At 37.0% G+C, this 14,160-nt stretch overlaps 1 protein-coding gene and 1 non-coding gene across 2 annotated transcripts in view; one reads left to right on the top strand and one right to left on the bottom strand.

The window, feature by feature from the left end:
* The window catches only part of TCF12 (transcription factor 12), a 353,758-nt gene that overhangs the window by 88,732 nt on the left and 250,866 nt on the right, over window positions 1-14,160 (bottom strand). The window contains exon 7 of the mRNA XM_012801793.2: window positions 1,289-1,424. Within this exon, the coding sequence (XP_012657247.1) occupies window positions 1,289-1,424 (136 nt within the window). The remainder of the gene's footprint in view (window positions 1-1,288; window positions 1,425-14,160) is intronic.
* On the top strand, window positions 129-260 carry LOC111723446. The gene has a single exon (XR_002771976.1). It is a non-coding gene; the product is annotated as a small nucleolar RNA SNORA18 (small nucleolar RNA).

Raw genomic sequence — 14,160 nt, 5'->3', positions numbered from 1 at the left:
AACATGACATTTTAATTATAAGAAGAAAACTAGTTAAGATTTATTTTTTCCTATTTATTTCCTTATCTTGAGGACCAAACAAGAGTATTAAATTGGTTGTTTGAAACTTGTTAAAATTATGGCCTATAGTTGAGGTCTATCCCGATGGGGCTTTTTCTGTAGCCACACATTGTTGGAAACACCTCATAGAGTAACACTGTGGTTCTGCTTTACTCGCAGGTCTATTTGTTAGGTCTGTGGGAAAGAACTACAAGACAATTGGTAAAGATATGAAAGATCTAATTAATTTGCTTTTACCTTAGGTGTTGTCATAACCCACTAATCTGTACTATGCTTGAAATGTGATGGCTTTCGGAACCAATATGATTTGAATGCATTAGTTTTTCCAAGAAGGTGTCAAACTGACAACCAGGCAAGATTGATCTACTCTAAAAAGTGGGGAATTTCAAGTTTTTATCAAAGAAGCGAAAATAAAAGAAAAAAGAATAACAGCAAGCAACTTTTGGGCTAACAGGACAACTGTGGATTGAGGATCTGTTCTATTAAAAAGAGTTGTCTTGAAAGGAAATCTTCAGGGACTCCAGCCTTTGAGATGGATAGCAGAAGAATCACATGTGAAATTCCTTGAATAAAAATTTATTAATTTTGGCTAATGCCATAATAAAATAAAAACAACTTTTTACACCAAAAAAAAATTTATGGCTTAGAAATTAAATAGCCATTCAAAATTACTAGCGGAAGAACCTATAATAAAAAATTTATGACTTGGTGCCCATAGCTCAGTGGTTAGGGTGCCGGCCACATACAGTGAGGCTGGTGGGTTTGAACCCGGCCCAGGCCTGCTTGACAACTGCAACAAAAAAATAGCCAGGCATTGTGGCGGGTGCCTGCAGTCCTAGCTACTTGGGAAGTAGAGGCAAGAGAATCACTAAAGCCCAAGAGTTTGAGGTTGCTGTGAGCTCTGATGCCATAGCACTCTACTGAGGGTGACATGAGATTCTGTCTCAAAAAAGAAAATAAAAAAAAACTTACGATGTTGTAAGTTAACATTTTTATTTCATTTATTAAATATCTAATGGATGTTATTTCTATGCATTATATATTTTATGCATTATGTATTATATCATGTGTATATTTTTATGCTTATATAATTCTGACATTAACATAATACCCAAGAATCCACATTTCTTTTAATTAAAAGTATAATCAGAAGTACAAACTAAGGGAAGGAAAACAAAAAAAGAAAGATGTAATTGAGGGATGGAATTTGGTGTATGGTAACACTCACCAAGTGCTGCAGAGTCATGGAGCGGTCTTCTCCTAGAACTTGTGGTAGAGAATGAATAGTATGGTGTCCCAGGTTTTCCTGATGAAGACAGTTGTGCTGGGCTCCCAAGCCCTATATCTTGTCTCAGGAGACTAGACTATAAAATAAGGCCAAGGAAATAAATTATCTTCCTGTTGATCCTGACCCAAGCCTGAAAATTTTATCATTTCTGAGTTATTTATAATATTTTCAGCAATGCTTTGAATTTAACAAGCACTTAAACCAGATATAGTGACTCAAGTCTCTAATTCCAGCCCTTTGGGAGGCCAAGCTGGGAGGAGTGATTGAGATCAGGAGTTAAGATCAGCGTGGGCAACATAAGCATGACCCTGTTTGGGCTGGGTGTGGTGGCTCATACCTGTAATCCTACCACTATGAGAGGCCAGGTCCAGCGGATTGCTTAAGATTACGAGTTCAAGACCAACCAACCTAAGCAAGTGTGAGATCATGTCTCCACTAAAAGTAGAAAAATTAGCCAGGTGATGTGGTGGGTGCTTATAGTCCCAGCTACTCAGGGGAAGCTCAGACATGAGAATCACTTTGAGCTCAAGAGTTTGAGGTTGCTGTGAACTATAATGAGGCTATGGCATTCAACTCCTGGTGTGAGAGAGTGAGACTCTGTCTCGAGAAAAAAGTAAGACCGTGTTTCTACAAAAATTAAAATATTAGCCAGGCATAGTGGTGCACATCTATAGTCCTGTGAGGCTGAGGCAGGAGAATAGCTTCAGCCCAGGAGTTCAAGACTATAGTGAGCCAGGCTGATGACATTATACTCCAGCAGGAAGGACAGAGCAGAACTCTGGCTCTTAAAAAACAAAAACAAAAACAAACAAACAAAAAAAACACCAAACTTTTAGAACTCAATTAGAATGTATTTTCTCTTGTCATCCCACTCTCATGTCGCCTGCTTTTTAGTAATTACCTGTATACTCCATACCTAACCTCCATATACATTTTATGACTGGAAGACCTATAGTGACTCTGTGCTTCCATCCTTTAGTAATCAAAAATATTTTTTGAAAAATGGTCAGCAGCCTTTTCTAGAATGCTTTTATGACCACACAAGGCAGGAGACTCTGTTCTTTTTTCTTCTCATTTTTTCTTTTTGGATAGCTTTCACTGCTTGATAAGTAATCTCAAGACTAGCCAGCCACTCCTGTCTTCTTCACTTGTATCTCATGACAGGTTTGCGCGTCCTCCTCACCATCCCTGACACTGTCCTCTGGATTTATTTTCAGGTTGTCAAAATTTCTTGTGAAACGGGATGGGGTACAATGTTCCAGATTTGGCCTGAACAGTGTGGGTCGCTCATCTCAAGAGGATAAGAATGATAGTAACATCCTGTGGCTCTTCATTTCGATGCACATGCAACAAATTATGTCCTTCCAATGCTGTACTCATTCAGCTTGTGCTTTCTGGTACGAAGCATAAAACTTAACATTTACCTCTAATAAAATTGACCTTGCTATATTTAGCCCATAATAATCACCCATTCCTATCTTCCAGATTCTGAGTCTGTCCATCAATGTATTTGTTAGCCTTTCTAACCACTAGGCATCAAAACTATGGTTAAAAGAAACCTAGCAGAATGACAAGGCTCAAGAGACATCCCGAGGTATGTATGCTATAGGATCATAGGGACATTATAAGACTTTGCCAAGTGCTTTACTGAAATCCAGAGACCTAGCAGCCCTAACCTATTCTTCCATTAACCCTATCATAAAATGGTTAGTTTGGCAGAATTTGGCTCCAAAACTTCTGGTAGCTGAGACAAAGAAAGATCATATAGACTTAAAACACAGGAAAGGGAGAGAAGACCTCAAACAGAAGAGACAGAATATACTTAAGAGGATACTCTCCAGTGAAACGAGCTGTGCTTCCTCTAATACATTTACTAATTTGCCATATATATGATATTCCTTAGGGCCATCACCAGACTCTTAGTGGCTGGCCTTTCAGCCACTGATTATCATAAAGGTACTGGAAATAAACCTCAGCTCTGGTTAGAGAAGAATCAGCAGAACTTTGGAATAGTAGTCATAGTAGCCCAGTCTCTGCCTCCATTCTAATAGTTAAGAAAAGCTCTCATCTAAATGACTTTTTTTCTTAATTTTTAAGAATTTTAGTTTTTTTAGAAACAGAGTTTTGCTATGTCACCTTCAGTAGAGTACTGTGGCATCACAGCTCACAGCAACCTCAAACTCTTAGGCTTAAGTGATTCTCTTGCCTCAGCCTCCTGAGTAGTTGGAGCTACAGGCGCCCACCACAACACTTAACTATTTTTTACAAATGGGGTCTTGCTCTTGGTCAGGCTGATCTTGAACTCTTGAGCTCAAGTGATCCACCCACCTTGGCCTCCCAAAGTACTAGGATTACAGACGTGAACCACACTGTGCCTGGCCTTTTTCTTTTTTTTTTCTAAAATTTTGCCTTAAAACATTTTTAGTCAGTGAGTCTGCTTAAGCAATACCAACCACTGTCTAGCTCTAAAATATTTTCATCACCCCAAAGGAAACTCCATACCCACATTAAGCAGTTACTCGTCATTCATTGTCTTCCAGGCCCTGGCAACTGTGAATCTGCTTTCTGTTTCTAAGGATTTTGACTATTCTGGATATTTTATGTACCTAGAATCATACAAAATGTGGCCTTTGTATCTGGCTTCTTTCACTTAACATAATGCCTTCAATGTTTACCTACATTGTATTATGTGTCAGTACTCTATTCTTTTTTAAGGCTGAATAATCTTTATTATATGGATATACCACACTTTGTCAATCCATTCATCCACTGATGGCCATTCTTGTTTCTAGTGGTAGACTCCTCTGAATAGTGCTGCCATCAATATTCATGTATAAGTATTTGAGCTCCTGTTTTCAATTCTTTTGGATATATAACTAGCAGCTTCTATAAACTTTCTGAGAAACATATGATTCTATAAACTTTCTGAGAAACTGCCAAGCTGTTTTCCACAGTGGCCTTACCATTTTACACTCATACCAGTAATTTTCCACATCCTTGGCATCAACTGTTAATTTCAGTTTGTCTGCTTTTTAAATTATGGCTACTCTTGTGGAGTGAAGTAGTATCTTACTGTGGTTTTGATTTTCATTACCTTAATGGTTAATGATATTGAACATCTTTTCCTGGACTTGATGGATATTTGAATTTCTTCTTTGGAAAAATGTCTATTCAAGTTGTTTGCCCATTTTCTAATCATGTTGTCTTCTTGTTGTATTGAAAGAGTTCTTTATTTTAGGTTAGTAAGAAATCTCCAATTTCATTAAGTAGTAAGTTTTACAGTTGTTATGTCTAACATTTCACTTTGACACTTTTTATTTTAAATTGAGAAGCTACATCCTTATTCTTTCAAAGACACGTTATGGCTTGTGATTATCTTGCAAACATTGTATTTATTTATTTTTTATCCTTGGGGAATCCCTGAGGGTACAAAGAACCAGGTTACACTGTTTGCATTTGTTAGGTAAAGTCCCTCTTATAATTCCGCCCCTCCCCCAAGAGGTGTGTCACACACTGTGTCCCCCCCTCAATCCCCTCACTTCTTTCCTCTCTCCATCCCCTATCATCTTGCAAACTTTTCTTTATAGAGCAATTTTTCTGAATTTTTCTTTTAAAAGATAAATAAAAAATTCATGCTATTTTTGAATGAGTTCCATCATGGAACCAACGCAACATGGATAGCTAGAAACATTGATAAAATATTTGTGAAGGATGTGAATAATAAATATATAGAATGTCCATGGTTTCAGAAGTTCCATTCTGGTGATTTTAATCTTGAAAATGAGTCACGTAAGTGACCTGAGACCAGGGTGGATAATGATAAGCTAAAAACTGTAGTGGAAGTGAATCCATCTCAACCTGTGCATGAAATAGCAGCAATGGTTTTTGTTGTTGTTTTTTTTTTAATAGAGACAGAGTTTCACTTTATTGCCCTCAGTAGAGTACTGTGCTGTCACAGCTCACAGTGATCTCCAGCTCTTTGGCTTAGGTGATTCTCTTGCCTCCCAAGCAGCTGGGACCACAGGTGCCTGCCACAACGTCAGGCTATTTTCTTGTTGCAGTTTGGCTGGGGCCGAGTTCAAACCCGGCACCCTCAGTATATGGGGCTGGGACCCTACCCACTGAGCCCCAGGCGCCGCCCCAGCAAGGTTTGATATAATCCAACAATGTTGGACCACTTGATACAAATCATCAGGGTAAAAAAGCTGGCTAGGTGGCTCCTGCATGAATTCAACGAGTGTCAGAAAAGAAATCTCAAGGCTTGCCTTTCTTTGCAGTCACCGCATAAATGCAAACCATTTCTATACTATATTGTTACATGTGATGAGAAACAGATTATATCTGACAACTGCAACAATGGATAGATAAAGATGGAGTGGCGAAAGACAGACCAAAACCGAATATTCATTAGAAAAGCTAATGGTGTCTGTCTGGTAGTCCAATGCTGGTATTATGCACTACAGCTTCATGAAACCTGGTTAATCAATGACAGCAGATGTCTACTGCAACCAACTGGACAACATGATGAAGGTGCTTCTGATTAACCAGCTGAGATTGGTCAAGAGACATAGGCCATTTCTCTTACAACATAATGTTGTTCCACAAACAATATTGCTCAAACTACAGACGCTGGACTTGGAAAATCCCTGTCATCTACTCTTTTCACCAGACCTTGCACCAAATGACTATCTCTTCTTTCAGGCTTTGGACCACTTTTTGGCAAAAAAAAAAAATTCAATTCTCAACAAGTGGTGAAAACCACCTTTTGCGATTTCATCACCACTCACTCTCCAAGCTACTTAATTGTTGGCAGAAACAAGCTGCCATTAAGATGGCAAACCTGTGTTAATAGTTTAGGTCAGCATTTTCTATCTTTTTCATCTCACAGCACATTTGAATTTACAGGTAAACTTCTGTAAGTTAAATTATGTTAGTTATTTATTTATTTATAGACAGAGTCTTACTATGCCGCCCTTGGTAGAGTGCCCCAGCGTCACAGCTCACAGCACCTTAAAACAACTCTATTGCCTCAGCCTCCCAAGTAGATGGGACTATAGGTGCCCATCACAATGCCCAGTTATTTTTTGCTGTAGTTGTCATTGTTGTTTAGCTGGCCCAGGGTGGGTTGAAACCTGGCCAGCCTCGGTGTATGTGGCTGATGCCATAACCACTGTGCTATGGGCACTGATCCTAAAAAAAAAAAAAAAGAATATACTTACTGTGTTTTGAACTTTTTTCTAAGATTATTTAATTAATAATCTTTCTGTTTATTTTGAGACAGAGTCTTACTCTGTGCCCTGGGTAGAGTGTCATAGCATCATAGCTTACAGCAACCTCAAATTCTTGGGCTCAGGTGATTGAGCCCCTTACCCCAGACTCCAGAGAAGCTGGGAATACAGGTGCCTGCCCCGATGTCTGTCTAGTTTTTCTATTTTTAGCAGAGACAAGGGTCACACTTTTGCTCAGGCTGATCTTGAAATTCTGAGCTCAGGCAATCTACCTGCCTTGGCCTCTCAGAGTGCTAATAAATTAATGATCTTTAAAACTTTTTGTGGCACACCTAAGATCCTCTCATGGCATACCATGAAAATCACTGGTTTAGGTGCATACTTTGATTAACTGTACTGCTTCTTGTTTGACATATAATGAACTAAACTTTTAATTCAAAATTGAACATTTTAGGTTTAATGACCTAGTATGTTCTGTATATTAGCCCCTTATTAGATAATATGAGCTGCAAATATTTTCTCTTATTCTGTAGATGGTCTCTTCACTGTCTAGATAATGTCCTTTGACACACATTTTTAATTTCGATGAAGCTGAACTTATTTTTTCTGTTGCTGATTCTTTCTGTGCCTTATCTAAGAATCCATTGCTAAAACTAAGGTCATGAAGATATAGCCCTGTATTTTCTCCAGAAAGTTTTAGTTTTCACTTTTCTATTTAGGTCTATGATCTACATTGAGTTAATTAATTATATATGGTATGAGGAAGGGGCCCAACTTCATTCTTTTGCATGTGGATATCCAGATGTCCCACTGCTGTATGTTGAGAAGAAAACTATTTCTTTATTCAGTGTTCTTTGCATCCTGTTGAAAATCAATTCACTGTAGATGTATGGGTTTATTTCTGAACTCTCAATTCTTTTCCAGTGGTCTACCTGTCTACCTTCTGCTGGTATCACACTGTTTTGATTACTATAACTTTAGAGTAAGTTTTGAAACTGGAAAAGATGAGTACTCCAAATATGTTCGTTTTCAATATTGTTTTGACTATATGAGAACCTCTTGAAATTCCATATAGATCTGAACATAAGTTTTTCTATTTCTGCAAAGAAAGGACATTGACATTGACAGAAACTGTACTGAATTTGTAGATTACTTTGAAGAGTACTGCCTTCTTAACAATATCAGATCTTCTAATAGATGCACACTAAATGTGCTGCCATTTATTTACATCTTCTGTAATTTCTTTTGGCAATGCTTTGTGGCTTTCAATGTACACGTCTTATAACTTATGTTAAAACTTATCCTGAGGTATTTTATTCTTTTAAATACTACTGTAGGTTATGCATGGTAGCTCATGCCTGTAATCCCAGCACTCTGGAAGACCGAGGTGGGTGGACTGCCTGAGCTCCTGAGTTTGAGACCAGCCTGGGCAAGAGCAAGACTCCATCTCTAAAAAATAGCTAGGCCTTGGGGCAGGTACCTGTTTGGTAGTCCAGTACTGGTATTGGTCATAGCTACTTGGGAGGCTGAGGCAAGAGGATTGCTTGAGCCCAAGAATTTGAGGTTGCTGTGAGCTATGATGCTATACCACTCTACCGAGGGTGACAAAGTGAGACTCTATCTCAAGAAAACAAAAAAATAAAAATACTATAGTAAATGGACTTGTTTTCTGATTTTATTCTTCATTTTACTAGTGTATAGAAATGCACTTTTTTTTTTTTTGCAGTTTTTGGCTGGGGCTGAGGTTTGAACCCACCACCTCTGCTATATGGGGCCAGCGCCCTACTCCTTGAGTCACGGGCACCGCCCAGAATTGCCCTTTTTATTTCTGTAAAGTTGGTAGTAATAACCCCTATTTTAAAATCCGATTTTAGTAGTTTGATTCTGTTCTTTTCTTTCATAGTCAATCTAGCTAAGTTTGCCAATTTTACCTTTTTAAAAAATCAATTTTTGATTTTGTTGATTTTTTTCTACTGTCTTCTATTCTCTATATTCTTTTTCCTCTTTTTTTGGGAGACAGAGCCTCAAGCTGTTGCCCTGGGTAGAGTGCCGTAGCATCATAGCTCACAGCAACTTCAACTCCTGGGTTTAAGTGATTCGCTTGCCTCAGCCTCCCAAGTACCTGGGACTACAGGTACCTGCCACAACACCTGCATATTTTTTGGTTGCAGTTGTCATTGTTTAGTAGGCCTGGGCTGGGTTCAAACCCGCCAGCTCTGGTGTATGTGGCTGGTGCCTTAGCTACTTGAGCTACAGGTGCCTAGCCTCCATTTTTTCCTTTTTAAGACAGCCTTGCTCTGCTGCCCTGAATAGAGTGTAGTGACATTACTGTAGCTGACGGCAATCTCAAACTCTTGGTTCAAGCTATCCTCCTGCCTCAGGTTGCAGAGTAGTTGAGAATAGGGGCACATGGCACCACACCCAGCTAATTTTTATATTTTTAGGAGAGACAGGATCTCACTCTTACTCAGGCTTGTCTTGAACTCCTGACCTCAATGATCCTCCTGCCTTAGCATCTGAGAGTGCTAGGATTAAAGATGAGAGGCACTGACTACACCCAGCCTATTCTCTATTTTCTTTATTTCCACCTAATCTTTATTATTTCCTTTCTTCTACTGGCTTTCAGTTTAGTTGTTCTTTCCTAGTTTCATAAGTGTAAGGCTAGGTTATCTACGTGAGAGCTTGCTCCTTTTTAAATGTAGGCATTTATAACAGTAAGTTTCCCTCTGATCATGGCTTTGGCTGCATCTCATAACTTTTGCTGTGTTGTCTTTCCATTTTCATTTAATGTTTCAATTTCCTTAAAGCTTATTCAACATTGCTGGAACAAATGAAGCAACAGATGTACTAAACCAGCCAAAGTCAGACATTATATCTTTCAGAAAAACTCATAATTAAGAACATAATTTTTTCAGACTCCCAAAAAGGAAAAAAAATTCTTCTGTGGACAAAGTTGATACATGTATATTGTGTTACAAAAGAGGAAAGTAGTGAGAAGATGATTCAATCACTAGAAAATATGAGGTATACATAAAGACTATATAATATCAATGTAATTATTCAGCATTAATAATTACACAGACTTCTCTTCAATAGCCTTCTCTTTAACAAATTCCAACAGATACAATGCTCAGCGGATTGAGACAGAAAGGTGTCATTATCAGACAAAGGAGAAATGGTCTCCCTTAAAATAATCTCAGAAGAAATGATAAAAGGGAGAAAATGATCAATAAAAATATAAATAACTTATGTATATTTTATTTATAAAGCAGACCATGAACTATACAAATCTATTGATGATGTTAACTGTCTAAGAGTGGTCTGACCTAGGAACCCTTAAGTCTTCCATAGATGCTATACTGAAATGTCCACTGTTACATCTGTTTTGTATTTCTTTCTTTCTTTCTTTCATTTTGCCCGTGCTATGGACATTCAACATTCCTCAAATAGCAAGATCAGAATATGGCTCATAGCATGCTAGATGGAACATATTATTACCACATGCTTGATGGCAGGGGTCATGTAACTAGTTTTCCTTTTAAACATCATTGGTCTTTCAACAGGATGTTCCCTGTCTAGTGCCAAAATGACTTTCATTGATAGCATGTTTTGAGGCACCTGCTGTGTTTTTTATTTCTTCGTCTGTAATTTCTCATGTGGAAGGCACATGTAAGTCACTGTATACACATAAACAAAAACATGAGAGAAGGACATCTGTATGTCTCTTAACAGTGTCCTTCACAACATTCTGTGGCATATAAATTCTTATGGGCATATATAAGACAATGATCAATAAGATGGGGGTCAATAAACCACAGCCCACAGGTCAAAATGGGTCTGTTTTTTTTTTTTTTTTTTTTTTGAGACAGAGCCTCAAGCTGTCCCCCTGTGTAGAGTGCCATGGCATTACAGCTCATAGCAACCTCCAACTCCTGGGCTCAAGCGAGTCTCCTGCCTCCGCCTCCCAAGTAGCTGGGACCACAGGCGCCCGCCACAACGCCTGGCTATTTTTTGGTTGCAGCCGTCATTGTTGTTTGGCGGGTCCGGGCTGGGGATTTGAACCCGCCACCTTAGGTGTACATGGCTGGCGCCTTAGCCGGTTGAGCTATAGGCGCCGAGCCAAAATGGGTCTGTTTTTAAAAGTACTTTTTTCGAAACACAGTCTCACCCATTCATTTATGTGTTGGCTATAGCTGTTTTCATGCAACAGTGTAAAGAGTTCAGTATTGCAAGAGAAAATATATGGCCTATAAAACCTGAATAATTTACTTCCTGGCCCTTTTTAGAAAATAAAGGACTGAGTTTAGAGGCTATTGAAGAGAAGTCTGTGTAAGTAATAAGGTAAAGATAGATAAACAACCTTTCAGATGAGTAAAATTTAGTTTGTGAATTATTTCTTTAAGAAGTCATATAATAGTGTAATAAAGACTAATACAGGCTTGAAATCTAATTGATGAACAGGAAAATGCATTTCTTACATTTCTAAAAGTAGAATGTACACCTATAAAAAATACTGCTGTCCTGGAGTTAGCACTGGTTTTAGAGTTAGCTGCCTTGAGTTCAAATCCTAAGTGGTGACCTTGGGCGAATTACCTAACATTAGCGAGTATGCTTCCTCTTCTCTAAATGGCTATTACTAATAGTAACAGGACTGCTGGGAGAAGTAATGTTAAACGTATAGCATGGCTGTGGGCCCTAGGAAAAAAAAAGTTGCATTTTTTCTTTTTTCATAAATCTTTACATTCTAAATATCACAAAGAATGAAAATAAGATGAATCACATTTTTATTATGTTTTCTGGGTACAAACTCTTTGTTCTAGGCAAGTGACCTGAGGTTTCAGGAGACCCCCATCTGCCTTGAATCCAAGCTGGCTGGGTTACAACTCCCAATGGCTATGGTCAGAAAGGATGTTGAAAATAAGCAAGAGAATAGGGGCAGAAGTGACAGACCCCTAGAGAGAGGGTTGACAATTAGAGGCTAAATCAAAAGTGGAGTGTGACACATTCAAGCAGTATCAATCAAGATCAAGAATAAACAGAAAATGTCAACTTGCTCTCAAATGATTCCGCAGAAGAATGTACATTTGTGTGTATAAGGTCACATAAAGCATACACACACAGTGAAAGGAAAGGAATATGTACACAAATGTGGTGAAATGGTAACTGATGACTCTTGATGAAGAGCACATGGATATGCACTATTTTATTATTCTAGCTTTTCTGTGTTCATTTTTCTGGTTTATAGTTTTTCAAAATAAAAAGCTGGGGTAAAGAAGATCCACTAGTACATTTTCTAATGTACAATCTCAGCATTTATAGCAATCCTATTATTACTTAGATTTTGTATAAGATAATAAGTAGTAGAACCCTAAATAAAATCTAGGTCTGTTTAGAAAGTCCTTTCCTCAACATGAGACTTCAACAATAGTTGGGTAACCAAATTATCATTTATACAACTGTTAACCTGAAACAATATAAGTGATTTCTAAATGAATTGGTGGATTACAATCTTAGATCTGACTTGTCTACAGAATACATAATGGTAGATTTTCCTTATCTGCTGACAGTAAAGGAAGAAAAAAAAAAGAGAACAAATATTTTTAGGAAAAAAAAAGTTTTCTTGTTACCAATTTTAGTGTGAATAAACTCTTCTCATTATAGACAAATCTGGTGATGTATGTAGGAAATGCCCTACCTTCTTGTTCCACAGTGAATATTAACACACAAAAAATGACGACTATATTTCACTCAGCACTCCTAATCACAGCAATAACTATTTCCCCTGTTTAATCTGTATCATGATCCAAATGACTACGTAAATATAGAAAGAATTATTTCTTTTTAAGAACACAAGATCATATTTTATCATGTTGAATAAAATGAATTGTTCATCATTGTAAGAAATACAAAGGAAGTCTATAACTGTGTTTTCTCCATAAGGACTTGACAATCTAAAAAAACAGTTATCTGGGAACCCACTGGAAAATACAGCTAAAAACTCAAGGGCTAAATTATAAAAGCCTAACATTTTTGATATTCTGCCACTAACAAATAATACATTTTTCCTTTATTTGATTCTTCTAACATATAGGTAATACTAAAGCAAAAACTGCTTTATTATTCTTCTCCTAAAATTAGATATCAGCTTATATTATTGATCTTTCTGCCTGGCTAAAACAAATGAGAAGTGCTATTGATTACCACTGATTTTGTCCTGAAGGTATCTCAGGCAAAAAGAATACACAAATATCCCAGAGGACAGTTTTATTCTGCCAAGCTGTCTTATTCCAGGCAGAATTAGCATTCTGAAATGATATATTACTAATTTTTTAACATGTTCTTAGAAAATAATTTTTTTATAGTCATCTCGGATCTCATCTGTGAAAAATGTATCTAATACTGAAGAATAATCAATGTAATGCTGACTAATATAGCCTATATCATAGGCCTAGATTAATGTGCTAAAACCCTAACTTACATTTTGAATTACATATGACAAACTTGTATCCTGTAAATAAAAATCCCCGTTTCTTTATAAGGAACTTCAGTAGCCTCTGTGATAAATATATTTTAAGTTTTCTTCATGTGCAAGAAATACACTGACTCTCAAACATAAAGTTGATGAGGCTATTCAGTGTAAGCCTTGATAGTGATACTCCTGAGTAGTAAAGAGAGGAGTAAAGTAGTGGGCTTAGCTAATACCATTTATTTAAATGAACTCCTATTAATTATATTGGAAGGTACTCTAAATGTGATGTTTAGGAAGACAGTAAAACATTCTATTTAAAATGGTACTGTTCAGTAGCTGGGAGGGCTAAGAATCACATCACAATAATTTTAATATTCTTTAATCAGGCATTTTAAGGGAAAATTAAGTACTGATTAACAGACCTGCTTTCTCAGAACTGCCTTTTACTATTATACAGCTTGGCTCAAATACTGTACTAAACATACTTTCATATCCATTTTGAAGTACTAACTCATTATTAAATTGTTCTCTAGAAAAAGATAATAGCACACAGTATTATAGTCACATATCTCAAAACATTTAAATATTACTGTGGACTCATGGAACCTTTGTTCCGTGTACATTCTACAGAATTCCTTAATGTCATGCCTATCTTAAAATAGTATGCAGTTTTTAATACATAAAGGCAAAGAACTTCTCAAAAGGTTTCCTTTTTTGAGGAAGCAGTCTGCAAAAATTAAGGGAATAGAAAAGCATAAAACAATCATAAAATAGAATACACAAACAGGTATGATTTCATACTTAAATTCTTTATGCTATAATACTGTTTCTTTTTCACTAAAAGATCAGAAAACAAACTGTTCTAAGAGCAAAATTAGTATAGTATTATCACATCTGCAACAGTTCTTTTAATTTTGAAAAAAACAAAATCATAGCAGTTTAGCTGTAAATTCATTTGAAGTTTCAGAGGTTCCTATAGGGGAATGAAAGAGTGGCAAAGATGCCTCTCACCTCAAGTTGCAATCAGATCAAAATCTCAGAGGAGAATGCAACTCAGTGCACAAATAAATGTTAGGCTTTAATAACATATCAGTCTTATGTTAATTTTCTACAAA

The sequence above is a fragment of the Otolemur garnettii genome, unplaced genomic scaffold (assembly GCF_000181295.1).
Source record: "Otolemur garnettii isolate 467f Iridium unplaced genomic scaffold, OtoGar3 scaffold00011, whole genome shotgun sequence".
Taxonomy (NCBI): Eukaryota; Metazoa; Chordata; class Mammalia; order Primates; family Galagidae; genus Otolemur; species Otolemur garnettii.
This window is presented reverse-complemented; position numbering and strand designations above follow the sequence as displayed.